The following is a 15309-nucleotide window of genomic DNA, read 5'->3' on the forward strand; positions in this document are numbered from 1 at the left end:
ATTATCATTTATTGAGAAGCTACGCTGTGCCAGGAACTGAGCTTTACGTATTTCATATCACTTATTCTCCCAACAGTCTTGAAAGGATGGTATTATTTCCCCCGTTTTATGGATGAAGACTCTAAGTTTCAGAAAGTTAAAATGATGTCTCCAGAGTTCCTTACTGTGATGGAGGTTGAAGTTGCACAGGATGTATATGCCCCATCATCACTCCCATGAAGAAAAGTACATGGAAGTGCATTTCTTAGATTCTTTTATTCATTTATAGTTAAGGTCTCATTCTGTTGCCCAGGCTGGAGTGCGTGGCATGATCATGGCTCACCACAGCCTCAGCCTCCTAGGTAGCTGGGACTACAAGTGCTTACCACCACACCAGCTAATTTTTTTTTTGTAGAGATGAGGTCTCACTGTGCTGCCCAGGCTGGTCTCAAACTCCTGCGCTCAAGTAATCCACCCACCTCGGCCTCTAAAGTGCTGGAATTACAGACATGAGTCACCACATCTGGCCCCTCTTTAGATTCTGACGGAGATGGACACAATTCCTCCTATCCATGCCCTTGGTCCATGCTCTGTCTATGAGATCTCAGCTTCATGTTCTGACATGTTCTTGGCCTACACGTACCACCAGGGATCAAAGGATGGAGGAGTTTGTCTCACACACTCACACACCCTGTAGGTTCTTCAATCTACACCTCCAGCTCGAACTTGAACCCAGAACGTCTTTCACCTGCTCCTCCTCCATGAAACAAACACCAGTGTTTCCACACCTGACCATCCCCAGCCTACAGGGTGGCTTCTGCCAGACCACACTTCGCACTGTGGAGGGAGGTGCATAAGAAGTGAGTGTACCCGGCCCCGATCTCTGTGTGAGACAGCACATAGTCCTGCCCCATGGAGTCAGCGTGCAGGATTCCCAGGGGAGCACGAGCATGGTGATTCACAGGAGCAGCTTTCAACACATCTGAGGGCACAGACTCCATGCTAGGCTGTGAGAGGCCAGCTCCTGTATTTGACAGGGGGTTTGTACCCAGCGGCAGCAAGGCTATGGAAGGGTATAGGAAAGACCCAGGGCCAAGTGGAAGTAGAGCTATGTCTTTGTTTTCCAAAATCAAACAAACGGCCTTTACAAGCTTCTACCCAAAATTTTTTGAAAGGGGCTAAGAACACCTCTGACCCTGTTCTTACCTTCCACCCAATCAATTCAAGCTGAATGAAGAGTACTCCTAAGTGGATTTATACAAGAGCATAATGCAATTACCTCAACGGGTCTAGCACCAATTTTAGGGAGGCGGTTGTCCTCACTGGGTCATTTTGCCCCTCTTCAGAAGGAGAGTGACTGAATTTGGATTTATTCTTCTTAAATTCCAAAGACAATCCTTGGAGCAGGAAACGCTCTTTGAAAGACGAGGATGTGGAGAAGCAATGTATCTTTAAGTAACAAGGGTAGGGAGTCTCTCAGATTAGGAAAATTAGGGAAATAGGCATGTCACGAGATGAGGTTGCAGAGTCATGTGAAAATTAGGGAAAGAGGCATGTCACTAGACAGGTGCAGGCTGAAGGTAACTTTGTTTTGTCTGGAGAGAAATGACCTTTTTGGAGAGAGTGTGGGGCTACAGCAGGTGGTATTCTTGACCAACCTGTATTGGTCAGCCTTGTGTTGGTGCCAGGGCCCCATATTCCTACCAAATTTTACTTTGGTGTCTCTATGAATCAGAGCAATTCATGAATAAGGAGTAAGGCAATCAATCATTCCACAGGTTATGTCATGAAATATACATAGGAAGCAGCTCAGCCAAATACAGCATGAGGAATCAGTCTCCAGAAGGTTGCCTTCTCTCTTTCTGAGAGTCTGTAGAAAGAGATGGCAAGGCCAGCTGTGGGGGACGCCATCAGCCACGACAGACCGGGTCCTCAACCAGGGCCGGAAATGAGGCTCAGACTTTTGGGTGTGTATGTGTGTGTGGGCAAACATACATAGAAACTGCCACACCCACCAACCCACATACCACGACAAGGTGGAGTCATCTGCTGTCCTCACCTTAACCTTCTCATCATTTTCAGAAATTCTGGGCTTTGGTAGTGCTGTGTTGTAAGGACACAGCCCAGAAATGCTCAGCAGGCCTAAAGGGCACCTTTCCAAAAGCAGTCCCTTTATCTGCCCCTCACATCTGGGCATCCTGGACTCCAACCAGGTCACAGCCATGAATAAAGTTCTGAACGGGAAAAGCAGGGGTCATGTCTAGCTATGTCTAACCTCCAAGGTTGTATTTGCACCCACACCACCTACCTAGACTACCCTCTGTGGCATTCACTTGAGTTGCACAACTTGGTCAGAGAATCTGGGGGGAGAGATGTTCTGGTTAATAACATATTACTATATAGATACTTTCTAAAGATAAAATTATAAAACCACACCAATAAATATTATACTGAACAACATTTAATCTCTGATGCTTCAGAAGATACTTTAGGATCTTGAAGGGCCTTAGGACTATCTCTGACAGCGACTATAGATCCTTAGGGTGCTGTGTGGATGCACAAGAGCACCGGGTAAGAAAGGGGAGGCAGCAGATGCAGCACGCAGTGGGAACGGGCACCCAGGCTCTAGTCTCAGCTCTGTTCCTAAATGGTAGAGTGACCCTGGGTGAGTCACTTCCCTTCTCCAACAGGGCTAGGTTGGAGCTTCTCTGAGGTCCCTCCCAGTTCTGATATCCTATGAAGAGTCGGCAGAGAATGCCCCATGTTGGTTTTCCACTACTGGAAGTCAGGAAATTTAAAAAACCACCTGCAACAGCATGGACAAGATCTGAAACAGTTCTTTGGCATTTGTAAAGGTTCCAGGGAGAGGCTCTCAATTCAACATTGCCCCGCTCTGGGATCAGTCACCCACAGACTGAGTCCGGGGCAAGAGAGCAGGAGGAGTAGGAGTACCATAGTCGGGGACCACAGCACAGTTTATTATTGAATTTATCAAGTCAGTGGACAAGAACTCTCTCCAGTGGAGGGGAAGTGGGAGTGTGTGGTCACTTATTTTGCCTTCTCAGACCAACAAGAGTTGTTTTCCTATCAGTCAGCCAAAAGGTTTAGCTACAAGGATGTGTCCTGTCCTTGAGACTGGTGATACTGAGAAGGAAGTGGGTGTAGAGGTATCAAGCCAGCGCCTCTTGGCCCAAAGCCTTGTCCAGAAGATCAGAACTGAGAGATGGATCTGGCAGGTATGAGTCAGTCTCCATCCACTGTAGGGATTCTGGGAGGCCCACATTTCATGTGACCCTGCATTTGCCAGATGTCACTTTTTTTCCAAGTCACAGGTACATCCACAAGATGTGAATAGATCTTGACTTTTCTTCTTGTGCTTGACTACCTCTTTCCACTTACTTCTGGCTAGGCTGAATGCTACCCCATGTAAGAAAATCTCTAAAAAGAGCAGAACTGTGAGCAACTTTGTGTTACATAAATAGCTTCAGGGATATATACAGCCTAAGACACACACACACAACTTGTGGAATCACCTTCAGGATGATCCATGCAGGCACTCGATGGCACAACTAAAGGTATGCTTGGACTCAAATCTCTCCCTCCCCTTCACCTCAGAGAGCAGAGACAACAGAGACAAGCCCACCCCTGCCCAAGTCCCGGGTTGTGAGGTGGCAAAGGCTCCTAAGCCGAGACTACGTCTCTTCTCGTGCGGTGGGGGTGGGGTCAGAGCAGGCAGTGCTGGTGGTGAGTCTACTCCTTCAACAGTCCCAGCTTCTTCAGGGCCTCCCTTCTATGTTCATCAGGGACGCCCTTTGGGGAGATCTTGACGCTGACACATGGGGGTCGAGGAAGCTTGTCTCGGCTCTGTCCCTGATAGGACAGGCGCTTGGAGCTCTGCGCCTGCTCCAGGTCAGCCAACTTGCCTACCTGGATACCTGCAAAGTCTTTCCCCGTGCCCAAGGAGGCAGGGCGGGGCCGGGAATTACGCAGGACACTAGGCGAGATCTTGTCCAAGAAGGAACCCTTTCCCAGAGAAGTGCTGGTTTTGGAGCTGGCATCCTTCTCAGCTGAGAGGTAGCTGCTCAGCCCCACGCCTGAGCGCTCCAGAGTGTTGGACTTGAAGTTCATCTGTCTCAGGCCAGGGATGCTGCTCTCCTGGAGAGTCAGCCCTGAGTCTGGCTTTGGCTGAGTCAGAGGGTTATTTACCCTTTGAGCCTTAGGGATAGGAATGGGCATGGATTGGGCAGCTGTGACATTCCCTGGAGGGGGTTCCTGGGCAGGAGCCAAAACCTTGCCTGGAGAAGACCCCTGAGCTGGAGCTGGAGCCTTCACTGGTGAAGGTCCCCGAACCGGGGCTGGAGCCGGAGACTTCCCTGCAGCAGGGGCCACTGCTGAGACCTGAGATGGAGCTGCAGCTGGAGTTAGGGAAAGGCCCTGAGCATGAGTCTCCTTGAGTCTGAAGGAGCTGCTAGGCTTACTTAAGTGGAGGCCGGACTCATCTTGGTCCTGGGGTAGCCCCAGCTTCTCCAGTGCCTCTCTGCGTGCTTTCCTTTGCTCTTGCAGTAAAGAGGAGACCAGGCCAGACTCTCCAGGGACAGCCTCAGTATGGCGGGGCAGCCATTTCTGGGGATCACCGTGGAAACTACTTCGGCTGCTCTTCAGAACAATATTAGGTGGCAGCTTCCGGAGCTTAGGGGCCGTGAGGGGAGCCAGTCCAGCATTTCGATCTTCCCCTGATGGGAGGGGTGCATCTTCAGCTTTTACATTCTGAGATGGCACAGCAGGAGGAGGCCCTGGTTGTCTGGGGTCCCCTGTTGAGCATTTTTCCTTGGCTTTTTGAGACATGGTCTTTGAAGAAGTCTGCTCTGTCTTCTGGGGGATGGAAGGCGTGTGAAGCTGGGGGCTCTGCAGTCCTGGCCCCTCAGGCAGGCCGTCTTTCCTGCACTGCTGTGGCTGAGTGTCCCGAAAAGCCTCTGGTGGGGGGATGAGTACCACGTCCAAATCAAGGGCAGCTTTCCGGAGGTCAGCTGGTGCCTGGCTGGGCTGGCTGTTCCGACTGACCTGCTCTTTCTCAGGCTCTGGTGTAAGCCTCTCAGATTCTCCAGGGATGTGGCTGTTGGCCTGGGTGGTGCTTTTCCTGAGGTTCTGGTTTCTGCCAATGTGGATGTTTCTGGGGAGGCTGTAGGAGCCTGACCTGAGGCCCAGGCCTTGGAGCTCAGGAGGAAAGGATGAGCTGGTCTGAGTTACTGTTCTTGGCTCTGGTCCTTGCTGAATGATGGTCTCCTCTGGATTTCCTGTGAGGACCCGGAAGAACCAAAAAGAGTGAACAGAAGTGAGGGTTCTGCTGCAGAGGGAAAAGCAAATGCTTCCTGAACTCTGATCACCAACTAGCAGTGAATGGATTTTTGCTTTGTTTTGTTTTGCTTTGCATTTATAGGGGCAACACTCTTGTCTGGATATCACTAAGAACAATAGAGCAATCATAACAGATTCTTTCTGACAGAGGATTAATTTTTCAAGATGGTTGGTGAGAGGGCAGCCCCTGATTGTTCCATGTCCCTGACTCAGGCTCTTCTTACACTTCTACAGAGGCACCAGGGTTGGGGATAGATTCGGGCCCATTCCCTCTAGCAGTCTTGGAGCTTTCAGATAATAGAGCTAAATGGAAGCACATGAACAAGTGATTTGCTCTTGATTTGACCAGGCTTTTGCCTTCTGCTTTCACTTTCTATGTGCACTGGACAATTCTATAATAGCCATAATGTCCCTGCACCAGAGAGTGACATGGCTTCTTTCCTGCCAGCAAACTAGGCAGGTGTGTCAGGCCCACTGAACCAGTGGGTCAGCCTCAGGAGCAGTAAAGCCCTATGTCCCCATTTTCTGCTGTATCTCCAGGGAGAGTCTAAAACATTGTTAACAAATATTTACTAAATGAATGACTAGATTGCAGCCCTGATACCAGTGGGACTATCTTCAGAAATAAGATGCTCCTGACACCCTTGGACACACAGCTCCACACTCAGGGCCACACTTGTGTCATCCTGTTCCCTTTCTACTGAGTCAGAACACCACCGGCTCTCCACTCTCTAACAAGGGCCTTGAAGTGCTGCCTACTGCAGCTGGGAAGCCCATCCCTCTCCTTATCTCCTGCAGCCTTGTCCCCTGTGGCACCCAGATTAGCTTCCCAGACTGACTCAGTCCCTCCAGAACCAACCACCCTGCCCTCCCTGGCTCTCTTCCCCACCTCTGAGGTCATATTGCTTTAGAATTTTTTCAGAGGAGGAAGATGGAAGTTGGTCAAATCCCCTTCCCTTCCAGGTCTCTGATAGTTCATAGAAAGACACAGGAAGCTGGCTTGTCAGCAGTCCCTCCTTCCCTCCTAGGAAAAAGCTTTATTCTAGCCAGCAGAGTGGTAAAGAGTGGGGTTGTTCCATCTTCTGCCTGTGACCCTTGGAGCAGAGCACAGGCAAGGTTGAAAGTGGCCAGAAGGGTGCACTGATTTTCTGGGTTTTGCTAGCAGTCCTACCCCAGATATCCTGTCTTACCCCGAGGAACAGGTTGAGTTATGGGCAGTGATCGGAAACCACAGGGAGTTGTGGCTGGCTCAGATTCGTCAGTGGACAATCCACTGTCAGCCTCGGTGTCCAGTGAGCCGATGGTCTCCTCCAGGAAGAGCAGACACTCCTTCTCCTCAGCAGACAGGAAGTCGTAGCTGCCGTCACTCTAGAAGAGGAGCAAGAAGAGGGAAAAGGAGCTGTGAAAGGAAGCTCCCTCCGCAGAAACTGGCGGGGCCTGAGAACCACCCTGCCATAAGGAAGGAATGCTGAAGAGCTGGAAATCTTTCCCTGTTGCTACCCTGTAAACCAGCTGGAATTGCTTTCTGAAACTGCAGGCACCAGAGAGGGCAGAGACTGTCAGGCTGGCCTACTAGTGCCCAGCTCTGGAGCTAGGCAGGCAGACGGCAGGGGCCTTTCTTTTGCTCAGTCCTGGGTGGAATGCTTAGGAGCACAGATCAGAAGTGGTCTTGGGTTCCAATTCCTCTGTGTGACCTTTGTCAAATATTTTACATTGTGTGTCTCCAATTTAGCTCCAAATTATGCGGGCAACATAATAATCTGACCTGACACTTGAATGGTATTGCTTTTAATTTTTCAAAGTATTTCTGCATACTTGATCTGGTATGTCAAGGACAGTATGAGGACAAACAGGAAACGCAGCCAACTACTAGCTGCCAGGCCAATGGGAACAGAGGCATGACTAGTCACAGATAAATGTACTAAATGATTTATACTTGACTTTGAAATGCATTCCACACAGGATTTTTCCCCTTGTGTATTTACTTTCTTGATGACATTTGGCTCTGGCTAACATTCAAATCAGTGTGTTTCTTAAGCAAATATTAACTTAAGGAAAGAGGCTGGTGAAGAAATTGGATGGTATGGGGGAGGGAAAAGCAGCTTAGTATTAAATGTCAAGTAGATATGAAACTAGATCATCATCATTATGAGAGAGAACATAGGAATATCTGGAAGAAAAAGCTACAGTCATCTCAAATTGTTACTGTCTATGATACATCAGGCCAGGAAAGTCAAAATAATTGCTCTTCCAAGGAGGAGGTTGAAGGGAAAGCCAAATGAGCAAATGGGAATATAAGAAATTTGGCCCAAGTCTCTTCTCGGTATCTCCACCTCTCTTCCTAATATCTGGGACACTTCAGAGTTGCATATTCTTCAGACTCACTCAGTTGGCCAGGAAAAATTGTGAGATAGCTCTAAAAATATCCTGTGGGGAGGGATGAAGATTGTTGAATAACTCTTCCAGTTGCCTCTACCCCTTAAAACAGCCACCTGTCTTGACTATGTGAGGCCTACATGTCAAGGAAAGCCCCAAATATAGCCCTTGGAAAACCTGAAGCCTACTCCAAGAGTTACCTGAGGAAAAATCTCTTTATTGCCTTTTTCCTCCTACAATAGCCTTGCCAAGGATAAGCCAACTCTGAATTTCTCCTTTATAAATGATTCACTTTGAAAACCTTTAATTCCTGTCCTATTCTGTGTCCAGTGGTATGTGACTATTCATACTGGCCTTAGCCTAACAGAAACAGAAAAAAAGATGTCTCTGTGGCCTCACCACCTAGGGTCAAAAAGAAACTTATGTATGGATTATCTGTGCTTTGAATTTATGTGTGTTGCTTTTTCTATTCCATTTTTACATATCAAAACCCATTGACTATATAAAATATCTTTGACATTCAGTAGAAACCCTTATAATCCTTACATTTTTAAATGCCTCTGTAGGATATAAAGTATAAATTCTCCAGGGTTATTATGCATGTTACAAGCATGAATAACAAAGGAATGTTTGCATTTGGTTGTCAGGCAGATTTACTCTTTCACACCAGTTTTACAATAACTGAGATTTAAATTCATACCCAGAAAAATGACAATTGATTACAATTGATACACTCACAAAGAACTAAACACAGTGACCTTGAAAGATTCTTGGTCTCCTACATAAGCTGTTTCTTTTCTCCATAGAGGTATGCTAGGTGGTTTACCTTACCTGATTTACTCCTCACAAGAGCCCTAGGAATTAGGTATGAATATTATCCTTGTTTGAAAACTGAGGAGACTAAAGCTTAGAGAAATGAAGTAATTTGCATTGCAGGGTCATATAGCTTTTAAGTAGAAAACTCAGATCTGTTCAGCTTCAGAACCTAGGCTCTTAATTACTCTATTTTCTTTGATCTTTGTAAGAGACTTAATAAGTGCTGCACATTGCAGAGAACATCATGACTCCATATGCTGCAAGAGTCCAAGTGCTAGTTCCCACCGTGACCTCAGACTATAGGCCTGCTCTCCTCAACTCAACCTCCCAACCTAATGAACATTGGGGGAAAGTCTCATCTGTCCTGCTGCTCTCTAAGGTTGTCCCACCCTATACTCTACAGAACTGGGACTGACTCAGAGGCAGAAAGCACCCATTGATGTTGTGATTCACTCTCTGATGAGGAAGATGAAAGAGAAGTTGCAGTGAGCGAAGACAGGCGGCAGGGCAGGGCAGGGCAGGTATGCAGACAGCGGGCCAGGTTGCAGGAGGGAGAGTGTTACGTACAGATCCAGAACGGGTGGAGGTGGTGCTCATCATGCTGTCGCAGCTGCTGATGCGGGTCACGGGTTCTGAGCCAGGCCCCGCTGGCCACAGCTCCCTCTCAGGCATCGCCTGAAGCAAGGTTCAGGGGTGGCAAAAGGGGCTCCCAGAGGGGAAGCGAAGGGAAGCGAAGAATGTCCCAAGCTGGGCCTGAAAAGAGAAGAATCAAAGCCATGTGTAAGCCCAGGCTTCTGCAAGGCCCTGCCCAGGCCCTGGGCAGCATGGCGGCAAGGACACCAAGCAAGCAGAAAAGGGAGCCACAAACAGCCATTGCCTGAAACTTCACAGCCTGCACAAAGGGACCCATGATCTGGCTCAAATACATGCAGAAGGATGAACTTAGGTGGTGAGGAGGCAGTCTGGTCAGAAAGAAGCTTCTATTACTTCTCTTACATTTTTCTCTGAACCAGAGCAAACCTACATTTTCATTACTATAAACAATAAATATTACAGGGGCTAATAACTTGGGTTCTGAAGATAGCTGGGTCTGGGCTCAAATCCCAATTTAGCCATCTACAGTTCTCTGACTAGAGTCAAATTACTCTTTGAGTTTGCTTTTCCTCACTAAATAGGGTTAGAAGGATTCAATGAGAGAATATTTAGCACAGTTTAATTGTCAGTAAATACTCAAACACTTAATGAGTAAATGAATAATTAGTATTGCTCTTGTAATAAGAAAAATACAAGATCCATCTAGGATCAAACAAAATTGAAGAGAAACAAGAGTTCAGAAAAGACTGTTCTGATTTAATGGGAAACTACAGGCTCAAAAGAAGAAATGCCCTTGATAGTACCTATCTAGTACCTATCTAGTACTTGTGAGATACAGGGTAGTCATGAGAATATAATAGAATACTCCATGAAAAACACTTTGCACAGTGCATGACCCAGTAGTTGCCAGCTGCTATCACAGTCAACATCAACACCATCAACACCAGCACTGTGGCCATCAGTATCTCTTAGCCTGGGAGGCATGAACGGGGCACCTGCAGTGGTTAACACAAACCTATTTTCTCTCCAGTGCATTGCCTCCCCTATTGTTGCACATATTTCCAGTGAGGTTCCCTAGCCTGTGTAGAACAAACAAGGGAAATGTCCTATGTAGCTTCCTTCCAACTCCAATTCCTTAATGGGGAAAAAATCTCAAGTTCATTGTGACAATAGTAGTAGCAAAGGAAGGCAGTGTCATCTTCCCTGTGAAAGTCCCAAGACTTTTCATATGCCTGCTTGTGGGACGTAATCTCCCAGAGTTGGGTAGGCCAGGGGTGAATTTCCTACATTAAAATGAAATTCTAAAAGAATTAAGATTAAAAGACAGTTTCAAAGTCATATAGAGAGTTGGGGGAGAGCTAGAATTAGAATAAGGTTTACTTGATTCTGAAATCATATTTTCCCCATAGCATCAGGCTATATTCTCTACCAGACGTCTGTCCTACCCTCCCAATACTAGGTAAATGACCTGGAAAAATGTATTATATTTGTTATCTGGGGACCTGTAGTTTGGATGCCAGGGTAGATGTTCCTCTGGCTTCTGCTAATAATTGCTCTCATTGCCAAAGTTTGGGCTGGGTTGGGTGAGTCAGCCTTCCAACCCTATAGAGCTGGCAAGTATGAGGCCCCATGGAGTACCTCTTCTGTTTGGGCAAAGTCCTTCAAGTGGGGCAGGTAGGAAGGGGCATAACATTAGGGAAATAAAAGGGAAGATTTCAAATGGGCCGGATAAATGGTTCATAAGGGTCTAGAGTCTCTCGAGAGATAAAGTGTGACCAAGGGACAGGGGCAGAGACACCAAAGAAGCCCAGTGATAAATCAGCATTGGGTGAGGTAGCTCTCAGAGTTTCTTCATTAGATTAGTTCCCCAATGGCCAGAAACCAGGCAAACCAGAAACCATGTGGATGAAGTTCAATCACATCAGCTATCTGCCCTCCCCTCAACCCCCAGGTTCAGAGAGTGCTAACCCATGCCTAGCATTCTCTGGGGCTGAGCCAATATAGTGAAAGGGATCCATCCCTCATAGGTGAAGGCATACAGAAGGCCCTCAAAAGATGCAGGATGAGTCAACTTGTCATCTGTGCTAGTGTCTATTGAGTTGACCTTCCTCTTGGCTTCTAATCTATTACTGTTAATCTTTGTCTTAAATATTTTATTTATTTTATGGCTCAGTGAAAGTCAGTGGTGTTTTTAGTTAAACTAACAATCATGATCACCTAATAGGCACTGGGGGTACAAAACTGGATAAGACAAAGGCATCATTGTTCAGAATTTAGTGTAGATCCAAGGGTCTAGTTTTTGGCTCCAGTTTTCTTATCTTTAAAATCAGGGCAGTAAATATTTAAAGTGACTCACTATAATTAACATAACATTCTTTATGAATGGGTGAGCAGATACTGCCTCTTACTTTCAGGGAAAATTACTATACTTGTTCTTCTAAGTATGCTTTGACTTTACAGTGATTTGTTAGCTTCTCCTTCATCCCAGGGAAGCCCATCACACTCTCCTATCGGAACCTAGGATGGCCTGAAGCCACTAGAGATAAAAACAACAGGAATAGCACTACTTCACAAGAACAGAGCCTGCCATAGCTTCCACAGTGCTCTCAGATCTGTTTACTAGATCTTCGCAATAACTGGGGTAGCACAGGCAAGGATGCCATTTTCTTCATTTACAGATGAGGAAGCTGTGGTTCTTCCCACTACCACTCCTTCCCAAGGGAAGTAGGGAATGACTTATACCTGCAGATACAGGGCAGCCCTCCAGAAAGGAACTCAGGGACTGTCTAGATTCAAGAGGACCATTCACTACCTAAGAATAGCAGGAGCCACCCTGTCTAAAATACTAAAAGCTCTAAGATTGCTCTTCTCCTACTACTTCATACCTAAAACCCCATAAATTATCTGGTTCAGTTTTATATTTCCAGACCAGTTTTAGGCCCCAACCATAGGTATTTTCAGAGTAAAGAAATGACACCAATTGCCATGGAAGACCATGTCATCAGGCACTACGTAGCACTGCAGAGAAGAGTCCCAACCTTGAACCAAAGCTGAGTGAACCCACAGGTACTGGCACTTTATCTCCATACCTAGTGTTCTGACCCAAAGAGTCTGAACTGTAAAAAAGGTGCAGTTCCTTTCACCAACTTTACAACCTTGAAACTTAGGGGCTGTTTCACGGCAGCCATCGAAACCTGAGGTATTTCTGCCTGATAAGAAGCCTGAGAAGCAAGCAAAACACTCAAGGTGAGAGTTTGATATCTTTAACCCTTGACCTCTTTTGGGGACTTAGGAGAAAGGAATGGGTTAAGAAATATGCATAGCCTATAGTCAGGGCCACCCCTCCAAAGAGACATTAAATATTAACTACTACTACACTGAAATCAGTCAAGGGTTAGAAGAGAGGAAGTAAATAGAATGTAAAGTCTGGCATCTGCAGAGTGTGGGGTGGGGGCTCCAGCCCCATTCCAGGTTGACTTCTCCATACCATCTATTCAGACCCAGGCTCCTCTTATCACCCTCTTCCATGGACTCACCCCCATAGCCCCCAAGAGCTCTGCCTCTCTGCCCGTAGTCAGAGAGGTTTCCTAGTTTTCCCAGACCAGGTCTCTGCTTTTTGCTGACTACCCAGAAATGTGCTTTGGGTTAGAGAACATCCCAAGAAAAATGCCAGGAAGACTCAAATTTGCACTGTGTGCATATACCTTTCCATGAGCACATGTGTGTGTTTATGGAATGTCATAATCTCTTTCACCAGTGGATTTGAGGGCAGGATGGAAATATCCTTTGCACAGAACAACTTTGTTAGGCACAGTAGGTGGTCTTTATTCCTAAATTCACCATCTAGGGCAACCCTCAGTCATTGAGTGTGGTGGTTCTGCAGTGTGGGGTAAGCCTGAGCCTAAAGCTCAAGTTACTGGGACTGGAAAACTCATATATACACTCAGCTGTGTGTGCCAGGCCTTGGAGCCTAGCTCTGAGGTCTTCCCACTTTCCTCTTCCCTGCAACAGGAGGGAAAGAGCCAAAGTTAGGAACCAGAGTGTAAAACCCCCCCAAGATGGATAATGGAGAGATGACTTGCTACTCTTCCTTGACTTCTACGTTCACCTTCCTTATGCAGGTAAACCTGCTACACAAACTGCCAACTGGACACCTGAAGGAAAACAAAGCAAAACCAGACCCTGGTCTAGTCCTCCTCCCTGTGGACTCTGCCACACTACTTTGGCCTGAGCCCCATTTGGAACGCTAAGCAGACTTGACATGCTGCCGTGAAATATTATTGTGGGTGAGGCCCGGCACAGTCAAGTGGCTTTCTGTTTATCAGTCTTTGTATCTATTATTAACAGGAAAAGTCAAAAAATTAGTTGAGTTGAACCCAAATAAACTCGACTTTTCAGCTAGATTATCCATGGGTTTCCCAAAGATGAGCTGGTGGCTGGAGTTGGAGTTTTCCCAACGTGTTCAAGCCTCACATTATCTTACAAACAACCCCGTACAGCTTGCACCTTACAAACCTGTCCACAGAGAGTTCCATGATCAAACTACCATAATTGAACATACACACACTGCACCCTTTATTTAAATAAAGGTAGATACTGAGTTGATAAAGCCAAGGGAGAAGTTCTTTTTACAAATGTAATGGAAAATCAAGACACTCAATTCACCTCACATTCCTCCATTGTGACTCCCCTCTATTTCAATTATTCTTTTCCAAAACTCACAACTCAATCTCAGTTGCTCAGAGATGGAAATTTCCAAAACAAACCTATTTTCTTCTCTTGTTGTTCACACAATATGCTTATCCAACCTAAGTAGGTAAATGACAAAGAAGATGCTTCCCAGTCCTTGTCCCCACAAATATACTCCGATTTCAAGAAGCTCCCAACCTGTTCTGATCCGAGAATGAGAACTGAGGAACTGAGGAACTGAGGAACAGAGGAGGAGAACTGAGGAACAGCGAGGAAAGCCCCCTAGCTGTGGTTTAGAGGCACACCACCGTTCCCATCCCTCAAACGTTGTAGCTCTACTTTCCCTTGAAGCCCTTCCTCTCGCGGCAGGATAAGCAATAGTTGGTTAGCAATGAACTCACCTCCACAGGATTGGGGATGAAGAGAAGAAAGGAATACCCTTTTTTTTTCAAAGGGCAGAGATGAAGACAGGGGCAGGTTTTCTGCCTCCTACTGTTTTCTTCTCCTTTTGACCTCCTCCTGACTTACCTAGACAGGTAAAGGCTTCATCTGTGCTGCCTCACCCCTTCTCTGCTACTGACTCAGCCAATCCTAGCGTCCGCTCCCTACTTCTCATTCCAGCTGTTTCCTCCGGGAGGGCGTGGGAGGGGAATGGGCAGGGCGGTGCGCCTCTCACTTAGCCAATCACCTCTTCTTTTGTTGTTCACACAATATGCTTATCCGACCTAAGTAGGTAAACCGCCCCTCCCCCGCCCCCCCCCCCCCCCCCGTTTAAAACCAATAAAGAGCTCTTTAAAAAGAAAAAAAAAAAAAAGCCGAGGGCTGGAAAGAGGAGGAGCTGGTTTGAACTGAGATTGGAAAAAAAGAAAGGTGGTGGAGACAGTCTACTGGGCAGTGTGCTTTACTATGGTCTGTTTTGAAACTTGGTTTCCACCTGGAACTGCCTTTTTCCACTTGGAGTTTAGTATTCCCCTGAATTCACCAAACTAAAATCCTTCGTGGTCATTTTTGCTACTGGCTCTTCCAGCTGTTGAGAATCACGTACATCCCCAAGCCTACTCCTGGCTCATAATCCCAGCAACTCTATTACGTCCAGGGAGGAGGATGTCTTAAAGCTAAGAATGCTGTACTGTAGTTGAGCCCCATCCTTGCCGCAGCGCTCACCAACAATCTTCTTGGCCTCATTTATTTCTGGGGGAAATAAATCCATTTTCTCCACACAAGAGGTCCCTGTCCTGATGAAAAAGTGGCCAGACAGCTTCAAAAGAGAGAATGTGCACTCTGTCATTTGAGTCTCTGGTCTTTTAACTGCTCACGGAAGGTGGCAATAGATATTAAGAAATAAAAACAAAATAAACTACCAACCAGTTTAGCAACTCCTGTCTCCTTTCATGGGCCGATTTATGGCACCTGTAGGGAGAAGAGTGTAGGTAGAAAAATTTACTGCTTTCGGGAAGAAATCTCCCTCTTTGCCTAGAAGCTGCTTTTCCCTGGATGTAG

General features: G+C 46.6%; 1 protein-coding gene across 2 annotated transcripts; it reads right to left on the bottom strand.

Annotated features, from left to right (window-relative positions):
- Positions 1-3640: 3640 nt before the first annotated feature.
- CUNH1orf116 (chromosome unknown C1orf116 homolog) lies at positions 3641-14392 on the bottom strand. 2 transcript variants are annotated; one of them, XM_008064431.1, is made up of 4 exons: positions 14338-14392; positions 9094-9279; positions 6525-6702; positions 3641-5273 (listed from the first exon to the last, which is right to left on the bottom strand). In XM_008064431.1, exons 2-4 carry the CDS (start codon positions 9196-9198, stop codon positions 3730-3732), a joined length of 1827 nt encoding a protein of 608 aa, XP_008062622.1. In that variant the 5' UTR covers positions 9199-9279; positions 14338-14392; the 3' UTR covers positions 3641-3729. The 2 variants fall into 2 exon arrangements, with proteins under 2 accessions (XP_008062622.1, XP_008062621.1); XM_008064430.1 differs by having other exon boundaries at positions 14211-14375.
- Between the last annotated feature and the right edge of the window lie 917 nt (positions 14393-15309).

This window comes from Carlito syrichta, unplaced genomic scaffold (assembly GCF_000164805.1).
Source record: "Carlito syrichta isolate Samal-C Ts95f unplaced genomic scaffold, Tarsius_syrichta-2.0.1 Scaffold307338, whole genome shotgun sequence".
In the NCBI taxonomy this organism is placed as follows: Eukaryota; Metazoa; Chordata; class Mammalia; order Primates; family Tarsiidae; genus Carlito; species Carlito syrichta.

Excerpts from the sequence above, each read along its gene's own strand:
- CUNH1orf116 (XM_008064431.1), bottom strand. The coding sequence starts at position 9,198 with ATGCCTGAGAGGGAGCTGTGGCCAGCGGGGCCTGGCTCAGAACCCGTG. Across the intron at positions 6,703-9,093 it reads CCTCCACCCGTTCTGGATCT|AGTGACGGCAGCTACGACTT; the intron begins GTACGTAACACT and ends CTCCTCTTCTAG. Across the intron at positions 5,274-6,524 it reads AACTCAACCTGTTCCTCGGG|GAAATCCAGAGGAGACCATC; the intron begins GTAAGACAGGAT and ends GGGTCCTCACAG.